The sequence below is a fragment of the Monodelphis domestica genome, chromosome 5 (assembly GCF_027887165.1).
Source record: "Monodelphis domestica isolate mMonDom1 chromosome 5, mMonDom1.pri, whole genome shotgun sequence".
NCBI classification, from domain to species: Eukaryota; Metazoa; Chordata; class Mammalia; order Didelphimorphia; family Didelphidae; genus Monodelphis; species Monodelphis domestica.
Genome location: NC_077231.1, coordinates 104,880,719 through 104,894,981, shown reverse-complemented (window position 1 = coordinate 104,894,981; position 14,263 = coordinate 104,880,719). Strand labels below are relative to the sequence as shown.

Genomic DNA, 14,263 nt, shown 5'->3' with positions numbered 1-14,263 from the left:
GTGTACCATTTCTGGTCATGCTAGTACTTGTTTTGCTTTCAGTGGCCCTTTTTCCTATTGCCTCTGAACTTCTGACTGACTTTCTATGTTCCAGGTTGAAAGATATTACTATAATTTCTCAACAGATTTCTTGATCATTATTCAGTCTAGAGCAAATTTAATGATCTTCTAGGAGTAAGTGCAGAGGAATTGGGCAGACTTATTTTGGTATAGGCTTTCTGACTTTTGTCAGAAAATATCTTCATCTGATTCTTTGACCCTTATGAATAGTTGGATCTCACCAACTAGGGTGTTATCTCAATTAATGTTATTGCCAGAATCCTATTCATCAATGTTTCAAGATGGAAAAAGTCCTGTATATTACACATTACTTTATAGGAAAACATTCATCCAGACAATTATATAAAGAAAAAAAAAAACTTGGATGAGAATTTGTAATTATTCTGATACTATTTTTACTCTTAAAATCACTGTTATGCCAGTAACATAAAAGCACATAAGGGCAGAAACTAAGCATGACATTTACTAGTTGTGTAACTGAGATTCAATTTCATCCTGTATAAGCTGGGGATATTTGCACTGCTTTCCACAGAGTCATTTCAAGGAAGGTGCTTTATGAAACTTAACATAATGTATAAATGTTGATACATTTTTGTGTGTATGGACATAATTGTGTATGGACATAAATGTCCATACATATTTTGGAGAAGCAAGGATAATTACCAACTTTGTAATTAGTGAAGATATTCTGGTGCAGAAGACTTGCCATATTTGGGACAGATTACAACATTTACACTTTGGTGACTTAACATCTATATTTCTATTAAGAGTATCACCGATCTTCCAGGATACTGAGGTCCATAATCTCAATGTCAGTCATAACAGAACAGTCTCCCTCATCACAAATATCTAATCAATTTCAAAAGCTTCTCAACATTATCCCATAATACCACCTGCTTATGCCCCCTTTCTATTTTTCCCTCACCATTCACTAATGCTACATCAGCCCTCGTCTGGACTAAGGAAAAAGCCTCCTTATTGATCTCCCTGACTCAAGTCTCTCCTGACTATTCCATCCTCTATATAGCTGCCAAAATGATTTTCAAAACAAAAATGTTTGACTCTGTCACCTCCTAAATAATAAACTCCAATGGTTTCCTAGTCTGCTTACTTTCAAATGGAAATTCTTTGGCAGTTAATGACCGTAACAGTATGGCACCATCTTAACCTTTCCAGCCCTATATTACATTATTTCCCTATATTTATACTGGCTTTCTTAAGGCTCTTCATACACAGTATTCCATCTCTTATTATCTCTTTGATTTTTTTTCACTTGTTGAACCTAATGCCTATAATGCTGTCACATCTCACCTGACACTTGGAATTCCTGTTTCACTTTAGGATTCCTTAATAAAGCCTTATAAACTAATCCCCTTGGCTATTCATGGCTCCTCTTCCTCATCTTAATGCTAGCTTTAATCTGCTTTGTATGTTTATATAGGCACATGCCTATACATATGTGCACTATTGCCAATTAAAACATAAGTTTGTTGAGGGCAGGACTATGTTGGTTTTTTGTTGGTACTTGCCTTGTATAATGCCTAGCAAATAGCACATGCTTGATGGATGTTTACTGATAAACTGATAGCCACTGAACATAGGCAGAGAATTGCAAGGCATTTCTGTCATACCATATCTTTGAATTTTAATAAATCCATTTTGCCAACATATGCTAACTTTTATAAAATTTATTTTAATTAAAAAACTCACTCTGTCCAAACTAACTTTGGATTAATCAAAAGATGAACAAATTATACACCAGGTATAAATGTATTCTATGTTTTTCTTTTTAGGATTATACATATTTATTTGAAATCCAAAGTTCCTTGGGTTAAAATTTACCAGCTTGAATATTCAAAGGAAACAATATTTATTTATCTATAATTCATCAAAGCATATTATTTGAGGACAAATGGTACATTTATTACCACACTTGATTTACAAAAATAATTTCATAAAAGGCCACAGTTAGTTTTCATTCAAATGCTATTTTTAAAAACAACTGAACATTATATCATTCATGCTCTATTTATGATTAAATTAAATATTTGCATTTGCCCACTTTAAGATCATAATTTTTGTTGAAGATTAAAGAAACCCTGTAGTCAAGTACTATTACATAAATTAGGAAATGACTAAGCATAAACAACCTTAAGCTACTTATATACTTCTTATAGCATTGCAACTTCTCCTAGATGTACTTAAAACAATTCATAATTTCAATGTTAAATATAAGAATAGTGTACAGACCTCCATCCATCCTTTGGTAGATAACTGAAGGCTCCATCAACAATACTTGCAAAGAACTGCCCTCCTGTGATGAACAGTGTGTTGACAGTAACTAATCTGCCTCTTAAATTCGGTGGAGAAACTTCTGCGATGTACACTGGTACTGTCATGGAAGCAATACCTACAAAGGAAGTGATACAAAAAAAACATGACATTCACCCTATTATATTTTTTTGTTGTAAACTTTAAAATTAGATTACTACATATGTTTATATATATGCACACATCAGCTCTTAGCATACAGTTTTCATTCAAATTTCTGTATGTATGTATGTGTATACTGGTAGATTATATAATATAGGATTGGTTTTAAACATTTCAAAAGCTTCATCATGCTTTTTAGTGAAACTCTTTTAAAATAATAACTTAGGGGTATATAAGGCAAAGGAAATAGCTATGTTAATCTTGGCCCTGCAAATTGATAGAAGAATCCACACATCATACAAAATTATTAATCACATTTCCCATGTGATTAATTAAAAGCAGAAAATTGAAAATAAAATGCTTTCCCTCAATTTATAGTTCATACATAAATGTTTTTGTGTTTTTGCAAGTCTAAAAATAAGAAAATGTACTGAGAATTTAATAACTGCTATTTTAATTAGTCTATATGGAAACATAATCAGATAGTAGTGACAAGGAGTAATCATTTCCTTTTTTAATGATTACAGTATAGATAAAAGACTTATTTATAGACAGGGCTAGTAAATGTCAGATTGATTCCTCCCATTTTTACCAATTATTAGGAACTTAATAATACCATATAACCTTTTATTACGAAAAATGAAAATAGTCTGGCAATTTTATGAGTTCCCATATAGCCCATAATATATTATTATGAACTAAAAGGAAAAAATCCATTTTTCTACTCCCATATAATTGCTCCCATACCTATGTTACCATATCAGTACTTTTAAATTATCTGATAATTACATAATTAGGTATGTATTTGATATGAATTATCACTATATGTTTCATAATGTGAAAATATGAATATGCTTCAAAATTTGATTAATATTGGTGAGTTTGCCATGGTCAATATGAAATAACAAAAATAATAACAATAAACAAATGTCCCAATTACCCTACTGATTAGATTTTTAGCAACATGAACCATTCACAACACAGTCTTGATCTAGAAAGTTAATTTTAAAAAAGTATCTGAGCCAAAACCCATATATCTATTCATTTTGCAGGAAATTCAAAAATACTTCAAGCCTTCATCAAAACAAAAGTGAATAAAGCAAAGCCTCAGTTTAGAATTTGCAAGGTACACAACATTGGAAAGTAGCAGTGACAGCTGATAAAAGGGACTTGTAAAGATTAATCTTTACAGACTAAAGACATTTGAATAAATATAGAATCATATGAAGTTCCAAGATCTCTATGGTAGGAATGCCTCTCACATGTATACTTGTTTAGTCCTTTAAGGAAACAGGGAGGTAATTTGGCATCCTTGCTTCTAAGGGTTATGGGGTGCTCCAGGAAGAGAAGTACCTCTAGCGTGAGGGCTTGCAGAGCCCTTTTCAGGGCTCCTCCTTGTCTTTTATTGTACCACTCAGCTCTCACCTGTGACTCCAAGAAGCTATAGCATGTGCAGTAGTCACACCTTGGTAGCATCATGTTGGTAGGAAAACTAAACCAACTGAAGGTAATTAACAGACCTAAAACCCATCAATGAGTTTGGGATAGGGTGTCTTCCCCAGGCATGTGGCTATTTCTCCTAGTAGCAGGGGCAGATGAGAACAAATTGTTCCAAAAGCCATGAAAACAGCTAAAGGAGGTATCATGGAGTACTTAGACACCAAAGAAATCAAGGTCATCTACTGCATCTCAAGCCTCACTGGTTATCTTGACTTTTGTCTTGCCACTGGACTTTGATGATTCTGAAGGAGAGAGTGAGGCTGACAACTTTGTTCAACTCTGCCACACTTAAATCCAATTCACAAATAAGTCAAGGCATCACTTGTGATGTTATTGGTCCTTTTCCAAAATGAAGGATGAACAACAATAAATAGCCCAATTTATAGGAAGTTACTGTTTAGTTGGAATTGCTGCTTCCTTGAAGGAATGTATGCTCTGTTGCTTTGGTGAACGTGCAGCTGGGGGAAGTAGCCATTTTATCAGAATTATCAACTTTTTTTAACCATAGGAAATATTTCACACACACACCCCAACCATGTCACCAGCAAAGTAGTTTTGACTGAATTTTATTCTTTCCATTTATATTGTTGTCATTGTATATATTGTTTTCCAAGTTTGTCATACTTCACTCTTAGAATTGAAGTGTAAGCACCTATAAGTAGTTGAAAATAAAAGACTGAAAATCTCAACCAATATGGAAAAAAAGGGAAATTGTTCAGTGACTTACTTAAGTGGATAATGTTTATTATTTCAACTAAGACTATATTGGGCTTACTGTGTTCTAAATATAGGTTAATCTTCTCCTGAATGAAGAGGTAAAAGGAATTAAATAACATCTCTTCACATTCCAAGTTCTAAAGAAAGATTTAGCAGAAGTGAGGCTTCAATGGGGAAAAGGAGTCTAAAATAGAGGAAGAAATACCTGACCCTTGTTAAAATGTTAAATCTTGAAAAACTATTACTTAGAAAAGAAAGGTGAGGAGGAAAACTTTACAAGAGTTTAAAATAGATTTAAAATTCTTGAAGAAGAAAGTTCTTCATGTTCATGAAAAGGAAATGTAGGTTTAGTCTCCAAAGAATGATGAAGTAGAGCCTCATTTGCCTTTAGCTGAAAGACTAACTAGTAATAACTATCTGAAAGAGAAGCCATTTTTAGCTCAGATTTACTGTTTCCTTCCTTAGGCATACATGCAAAACAAAGAATCTGTTGAGACATACAAATATATAATGATTACCTATTCCTGCTGAATCACAGGAGCACAAAGTAAAAGAACTCTTTAACTAATAAATAAGACTAGGAGCTAGTAACTTGAAAAAAACAAACAATAAAATACTGATTAATCTAATAAAAAGAAAAAAGAAAATAAAATTAACAGCATTAAAGATGAAAAGGGTGATCTCACCTTTAATGAAGAGGAAATTAAGGTAATTATTAAGCACTATTTTGCCCAACTATATTGCAATAAATATGATGATCTAGGTGAAATGAGTGAATATTTACAAAAATATAAACTGCCTAGATTAACAAAATATGAAATAAAATACTTAAACAATCCCATCTCAGAAAAAGAAATTAACAAGCCATCAAGGAACTCCCTAAGAGAAAACCCCCAGGGCCAGATGTATTCACAAGTGAATTTAATCGAACATTTAAAGAACAACTAATCTCAATACTATACAAACTATTTGACAAAGTAAGCAAAGGAGTTTTATCAAATTCCAAATTTACACAAATATGGTACTGGCAGGCCAGGCAGACCAAAAACAGAGAAGGAAAACTACAGACAAATCTCCTTAATGAACACAGATGCAAAAATCTTAAATAGAATACTAGCAAAAAGACAACAGCAAGTTATCATGAAGATTATTCACTATGCCCAGGTGGGATTTATACTAGGGATGCAAGGATAGTTTAATATTAGGGAAACCATTCATGTAATTGATCATATCAATAATAAAACCAATAGAAACCACATGATTATCTCAATAGATGTAGAAAAAGCCTTTGACAAAATACAGCACCCATTCCTATTGAAAGCACTAGAAAGTAAAGGAATAGATGGACCTTTCCTAAAAACAATAAACAGTATATATTTAAAACCATTAGCAAGCATCATTTGCAATGGGGATAAGTAAGAAGCCTTCCCAATGAGATTAGGAGTGAAGTAAGGATGCCCAGTATCACTGCTATTATTTAACATTGTAGTAGAAATGCTAGAGGTAGCAATTAGAGAAGAAAAAGAAATTGAAGGAATTTAAGCAGGTAGGAATGAGACTTGAATTATCATTCTTTGCAGCTGATATCCTAGAAAATCAACTAAAAAGCTAGTGGAAATAATTAACAACTTTAGCAAAGTTGCAGGACACAAAATAAACCCACATAAATCATCAGTATTTCTATATATTTCCAACACAACTCAGCAGTAAGAGTTAGAAAGAGAAATTCCCTAGACAATATAAAATATCTAGGAATCTATTTGCCAAGAAAAACAGAGGAATTATATGAACACAACTACAAAACAATTTCCACACAATTAAAACTAGATTTAAATAACTGGAAAAACATTAAGTGCTCATGGTTAGAATGAGCTAATATAATAAAAATTACAATCCTACTCAAATTAATTTATTTATTCAGTACCATTCCTATCATGCCACTAAGAAATATTTTTATAGAATTAGAAAAAATCATAACAAAGTTATGGAAGAACAAAAAATCAAGAATATCAAGGGAACTAATGAAAAAAATGTGAAGGATAGAGGTCTAGCAGTACCAGATATTAAACTGTACTATAAAGCAGTGATCATCAAAACAATATGGTACTGGCTAAGAGGCATTAGGGTGGATCAATTGAATAGACTTGTGGTAAATGACCTCAGCAAGACAGTATATGATAAAACCAAAGAGCTCAGCTTTTGAGTCAAAAATCCACTATTTATATAAAAAAAACTGCTGGGAAAATTGGAAAACAATATGGCAGAGATTAGGTTTAGATCAATATTCACACCATATACCAAGATAAATTCGGAATGGGTAAATTACTTAAATAGAAAGAGGGAAATTATAAGTAAATTAGGTCAATATTGAATAGCATACCTGTCGGGCCTATGGGAAAAGAAAGAATTTAAAACCAAGCAAGAGATAGAGAACGTTATAAAATGTAAAATGAATAATTTTGATTACATTAAATTAAAAAGGTTTTGTACAAACAAAACCAATGCAACCATAATTAGAAGGGAAGCAATAAATTGGAGAAAAATCTTTATAACAAAAATCTCTGACAAAGTTCTAATTTCTCAAATTTATGAGGAGCCAAATCAATTGTACAAAAAAACAAGCCATTCCCAATTGATAAGTGGTCCAGGGAAATGAATAGGCAGTTTCCAAATAAAGAAATCAAAACTACAATAAACACATGAAAAAGTGTTCTGAATCTCTCATAATTAGAGAAATGCAAATCAAAACAACTCTGAGGTACCTCCTCACACCTAGCAGACTGGCCAATATGGCAGCAAAGGAAAATAATAAATATTGCAGAGGATGTGGCAAAATTGAGACACTAATACACTGCTGGTGGAATTGTGAATTGATCCAACCATTCTGGAGGGCAATTTGGAACTATGCCCAAAGGGTGCTAAAAGATTGCCCTTTGATCCAGCCATACCACGGCTGGGCTTGTACCCCAAAAACATAATAAGGAAAAAGACTTGTACCAAAATATATGTAACTGTGCTCTTTGTGGTGGCAAAACATTGGAAAATGAGGAAATGCTCTTCAACTGGGGAATGGCTGAACAAATTGTGGTATATGTTGGTGATGGAATACTATTGTGCTGAAAGGAATAATGAACTGGAGAAATTTCATGTGAACTGGAATGACCTCTAGGAATTGATGCAGAATGAAAGGAGTAGAACCAGGAGAATGTTGTGCGCAGAGACTGATACACTGTGGCACAATCAAATGTAATGTACTTCTCTACTGGCAGCAATGCAATGACCCAGGACAATACAGAGGGACTTATGAGAAAAAATGCTATCCACTTCTAGAGAAAGAACTGTGGGAGTAGATACACACATGAAAAACATAGGATCCATCACATGGTTTGATGTGAATATGATTGAGACTTCATTTTAAATGATCACTCTATTGCAAATATTAATAATATGGAAATAGACTTTGAACAATGATATATGTAAAACACAGTGGAATTGCTTGTCAGCTCAGGGAGGGGCAAGGTTAATGGGGAGGAAAAGAACATGAAATCATGTAGCCATGGAAAAATATTCTTAATTAATAAATTAAAAAATAAAATAATAGAATAAATTCAAAGTTAGGTGGCCTAATTGTTTTAATGGGAAATCAAATTATTCATATAAAAAGAAATTCATAACATTCAAAATTAAGTAAGGATACAGAATATAGGTAATGTTTTTTTGAGTCATGAAACAGAGCAATGATAATTTAAAATATTAGAGTAACCATACAGTCCCGTCAAAGGTTTGGGAAAGGAGGACTGATCTTAATTAGATGATTTAGAATGGCTTCTTCCTGGTCTTGTTGCCATTCTGTCTTTAGAGAAATCAGAATTATTCCCTGAACTTTTTTCTTAGTTTCACTTCAGAAACTAGTTAAGCTTTTGAAAAACATTACAAAATGATTTCAGATACTATTGGGTCATAAAAAATGACAAATCAATCACAAAACAAACCTGGAAAGACTTACAAGAAGCAATACAAAGTGAAGTGAGCAGATCCTGAAGAACAGTGTACACAGTAACAACAATAATGTAAATGACTTAATTATTATCAACAAGACAGGGTTCCAAGACAACTCCAAGGGACTCATGACAAAAAGATATATTTCCACTGTGAGAGAAGGAACAGATGCAAATTGGAATATACTATTCTTTATTTCCTTGAATTTTTATTCAGTTCAAACAATATGTATCTTATTTTACAATATAAGGAACATGGATATATGTATTATATACATATATATATATATATATGTAATGTACAATCTATATAATATTACCTGCCTTCTTGGAGAGGAATGGAGGGAGAGAATGAATTGAAAAATATAAGAAAATAAAAATCAAAATTTGTACTGACATATAAGAATTAAATTTTAATGGTTTGACTAAAATATATGATTATAAATAATAATGGTGGTTGCCAATTCAAAGTATTATTGCTCAAAATTGAAATTACTTTAATAGCTTTTATTTACAAAAGAGGTAGAAAGAGTGAAAGCAGAGAAATACAGAAGGATACAGAAAACATTAGCCTATCTAAATATTGATTCGGTGCTTGACTCAGTCAGGACTTGTTGACCTTCTACCAGAACTAACCCCTCTCCAGAAGACAGGAAGGGAAATACAGATACAAATACACTCACCCAAGTTCCCTCCAAGAGGCAGGTCAAAACAGTAAATGGAGCTGAAGATAACTCCTGAGGCCAACTTTCTTAATTGAGCTGACTTTCTTCCTCAAGCTGACTTCCTTCTTGAAGTCCAACTCCTTGAAGCTGATTTCCTTCTTGGAGTCGACTTCCCTAGCCCCAGAAATTCAAGGCCTTGTATAGTGGCTTCTTGTCCCTTCCCCTTTTTATAAGGGCCAATCACAACTTCCAAATTGCCCAGCACTTCCCAGGGAGCAGTGTTTGTGGGAACCACTTCTCACCTTCTGGAAAGGTGAATACTCAATAAGAGAGTTCACTGATTCCTAGCTGACAGAGGTGTGAATTCTCATTTCCTGGCTGATTTAGTTTGTAATGATAATTGGTTGATGGTATTATTGGATCTTGAGAAAGCTATTTCTTATGGACAGATGAGTGAGAAAAGGTAGGAGTCAAGGTGGAATGACTCCTATAGTACTCTCTCAGTCTCTCTTCCTGGGCTGTGTTAACAGAGGGTATATCTCTAGACAATGACAGTCCCTAGTGGTAAGCTGGTGTTGGTAAGTCAAAGAGGGTGTCTCCCCTATTGGATGATGGAGAGGGTACCCCAAAATCCCCAAGCATGAATCACCCAGGAAGATAAGCCTTCCCCCATCTGCTGACTTGGCAAGGGGGTCCTGACCAGCACTTTGCAATGGCTGATCAGTAACCTCAGAGAATTAGCTTCCTCAAAACTCCCTGAATAAATCCCTTTCTTCAAATCTGACTGCATTTTAAACTGGTTTCATAAAACAAGGTATCTGGAAGGGGGGGCTGGTTTGAGGTTGAGAGGTGTCCTTATCTCTAAACCCAATGAAGTCCTTCTTTTTGGATGCTTTAGAGCAAACCTGAAATTCCCCTCCCCTCCCAGATATCTCTTAAACTAAACTAGAATATTCTGGGATTAAGGCAAGAGTAAGGCAGGTGCTATTAGGCTGGAGGGTGGAGGAGCTGGCTCTATGGCCAATGAGTCCATGGCCCCTACATGTCCAACAGGACCTGAATTTCTCTTAGGATGTTATTAGAGATATCAGGGTATTGTAAAACTCTTCTTCAGAAGTCTCAAGGCTGTTTCTCCTAATTATCTATCAACTGGCTCTTGGCTGATTTCCAGCAAGGCAAGAAACCTCCTGTCTCGAGATCAAGTTCCCCAAAAGCCCTGTCTTCCTTTGGGAACTCTCTCAGGTCACTGTTCTTCTGCCATGTTCCTCTGCTTCCAATGGTCTTTGTCCATCAATCATGTCTTCTTCTAACATTCCATCCTTATCTTTCCATGCTGCTCTTTGCTGCTCTTACAAGTTGAAAGGGTGGAAAGCTCCTCCACCTAGTGCTAAGGAGGGTGTTCAAGCTTTTGTTGATTCAATTCAAAAGTAGACAAAAGAAAGTTAATCCTGTCTTCACAATCTAGTTAGGTACTAAGTAGGGGTACTTAAGTTATTGCTAACCAAAGTGTTAACTCAAAATAGACAAAGGGAATAAAGGATTCCCTTTCACAAGTATAAACTCAGTATAGACAAAGCGAACAAAGAATTGCCTTTTCACAGATGTAATCCAGAAAAAAAATTTTTAATTATTATTAAAAAACTCAAAATTATTACAGGCTAGGTCACTGTCTTCATTTCATTTGACTAAGTATTGACAAGATTTGCTTCATTTTGATAAGTTCAAAGTAATAAAATTTAACACATAATTATGACCTCAATTTTTTTTCATTTCTCTTTATTTACAAGCATTTGTTATTACTGTCTCCAACTCCACACCACATCCTCAACAATACAAAAGAGAAAGAAAATACTTATAACGAAATATGCATAGTTCAGGAAAACAAATTCCCATATTTACCATGTATCATTTTACATTGTTAAATTCTTTCACTGGCAGAAACTGGATAGCATTTCTCTCTCTGGTGGAAAGGGGGTAGTAGCATTTTTCATCTACAGGCTTTTGCAATTGTGGTTTGTCATTGTTGTAATCAGAGTTCTAAAGTCTCTATTTTTATGTTAATGTTGTTATTGTATGAATTATTTTCTTATTTCAGCTCATATCATTATGTACCAGGTCATTGAGGTTTCTACTGAAACTGTCCATTTCATAATTTCTTGTCGCACAACAATATTCCATTACATTCATATAACATTTTTTCAGAAAATATTTTAATACAAACATGTTTGTAAACTATTAACAATATTTTGGTAAAAGATTGGTTCACATAATTCCACTAGACTCTACAGATAATCTACTGCTAACGTTACAGGAGAAATCATGCAATGTCTTTGCAGCCCCGTCCCTTTTTAAAAAGCAGAGCTCCATTTTATTTTTCAGTGAAAAGTTCATTGGAGACTAAAGGTAATCTCTGTAGAAATTTCCTGACTAAGTTTTCCTGCTCCCCAAATAGAAAAATTATATTCAGAGGTAATGTAATAGCTCCCTCTCAATTTTAGGCTTCCTCTTGAAGATGTAATGTAACAATGTTTCCAATCATTAGACAATTAACTAGTTTTAACTTTTCAGGGGCAGAGGAGTCAGAATTGTTAAAAATTTAAAAAATATATATCTTGGCCACAATCACAATTTGAAGAATCCACCTTCATTTGTGGGTAAATACAATCAGTAGTTTCACCATGGCCGTCTTGGGACAAAGACTTCTTTCAGAGGTCTGACTGTTTTATAGGCTTTTGACAACTAACCACATATTCAGAGTATGTTAGAAATATGATATGACATTTGCTAAGCATTAATAAAGTCTAGTAAGATAAGATATGTTGCTAAACATGTCAATTAATCCTATAACTATTAGCCTTGTACCATCACACTGACTCTGGGAAGAGACTTAAAGATAAGTCCGAGAATCTTGGTCACAAAACTGAGGAGTCTGTAGTGAGTATAAATCTTCACAGGATCAAATAATACCTAGACATGCCAAGGTTGTTTTCCTATTATCTCATTAGGACAATAACTCCAACTGTGCATTCACCATTCCAAATAAGCACAGTTAATCTCCTGCTACATGAGTTATAGCTTCCTTTATTTCCTACACAGACCTGTAGTTTTTATTCCTCTAGTAGAAGCCCACAATTAGTTGTTATTAAATTCTAAAACTCTAATATGATTAATATTCTCCTTAGCTATTATTATGCTTACACACAGTTAATTTAATAACTGGGACTAACTTTTCTAAAATCATAATTGCAGTTGCCTAACTAAAGGATTATATGTGATCACATGGTTTATGATTAATAATAGCAATAAAAGCAATTTCCTTTCAGAATGCAGTATTTTTTTCACCATGTGGATCCCTCAGATAATTCTGAACCCCATACATCCATAGATTGCACTGTCAGTAAGAAAAATTGATCTATCAGTTTTCCATTTTACATCAGTATTCTACAAATACCAATCTGGTTGGCATGAGTAGGTAGATGGTATAAGTAGGAGCAACATCAATGTAAATAACATGGCGAGCACCAGAACTGCACAGCATTTGAAAGGGGACTAGATAGTGTAGAGGAAAAAATGGTTTTGTCTCTGGTCTCTGTAGCATGGCAAAGCTATCTAAGAGTGATGCTGCATCACAATAAACAAGGCTTTACATGGTTGTTGGGTATTGCCATCAGCAGTGAACTCGGCTTGCAGATGCATCAGTTTGTGTCCAGTCAAATGGGGCTGACTCCTTTTTTCTTTGCCTGGATCCCCTGAACTCTGATTCAGCATGGTCCAAATGCCTGCTTGTAACTTTGGTTCTGCCTTTTTTTTTCTATAGAACTGCCATATCTGCTTACTCTGGAGTAAGCAAGGGCATATCTTGATACTGTTCAGAACTGAGTAGGTGCCAGTATTTGAATAAGGTCAATAAGGAGCAAAAAGCCATCACCTTTTACCTAGCTCATTGTATTACTGAGGAGAGGTACTTCTCTTTGAGAGGTACTAAACACATCCTTTGCTTTATCAGTGTACTTCTTAAAAAATCACCATAAAAACATTTTAAAGTTTCCCTTTAATAAGTGAATAGTGGACCAGAAAGAGGCTCTGTAACATCAGACAAAGAAACAACCAGGAAGAGGGATTTCTATCTGTCTTAGGTCACAATCCAAAAAAAAAAATCAACCCAGAGCTTTTTAGCAGATGATTAATTGGGTATTTATTAAATATGGACTTACAGCACCTTGGTCCATAAGTCATGATAATAGGGTTTTCCTCACAAGCAATAATAAACTCTTCTATTGCTGAACAAGCAATAGAACTCAGACAAGTGACATTGACTTTCTTCTTCACATTTCTTTCCTTTTCTTTTTTTTAAACCCTTACCTTTTGTTTCAGAATTAATACTGTGTATTGGTTCCAAGGCAGAAAATCAGTAAGGGCTAGGAAATAGAGGTTAAGTGACTTGCCCAGAGTTATACAGCTAGGAAGTATCTCAGGTGAGATTTGAACCCATGACCTCTGTCAAAAGCAAATTAGGAAAGTATGGAATTGTTTACTTGTCAGATCTATGGAAAAGGAAAGTTTTATGAACAAACAAAAGATAGAAAATATATTATTAATAAAGATAAATTTGATTATATTAAATTTTAAAAGTTTTGGAACTTCCAGGTAACCATGGCTGCAATCTAGAAGCCACACGCTTCCTCTCCCCGGCACCGAACGAAATAGACTACATCAAAGGAGCATAAAAATCACCTTTGGAGGAACAGAAGGACTCCCCAGTACTCCCCAGTACCCCACAGAGGCAAAGGTACGTGGGGTTTGAACATTTCCACACTATAATAAGGAGGAAAAGCTTGCACACAAACGTGAACTGAGCCGCCCTCCCCCCCTCCACCTCCCCCACCAAAC

The 14,263-nt window shown here is 34.3% G+C and overlaps 1 protein-coding gene across 1 annotated transcript in view; it reads right to left on the bottom strand.

Annotated features, from left to right (window-relative positions):
- SLC2A13 (solute carrier family 2 member 13) overlaps nucleotides 1–14,263 on the bottom strand; it is a 135,272-nt gene that overhangs the window by 89,341 nt on the left and 31,668 nt on the right. Inside the window, exon 2 of the mRNA XM_001367315.5 lies at nucleotides 2,311–2,470. Coding sequence (XP_001367352.3) covers nucleotides 2,311–2,470 — 160 coding nt within the window. The remainder of the gene's footprint in view (nucleotides 1–2,310; nucleotides 2,471–14,263) is intronic.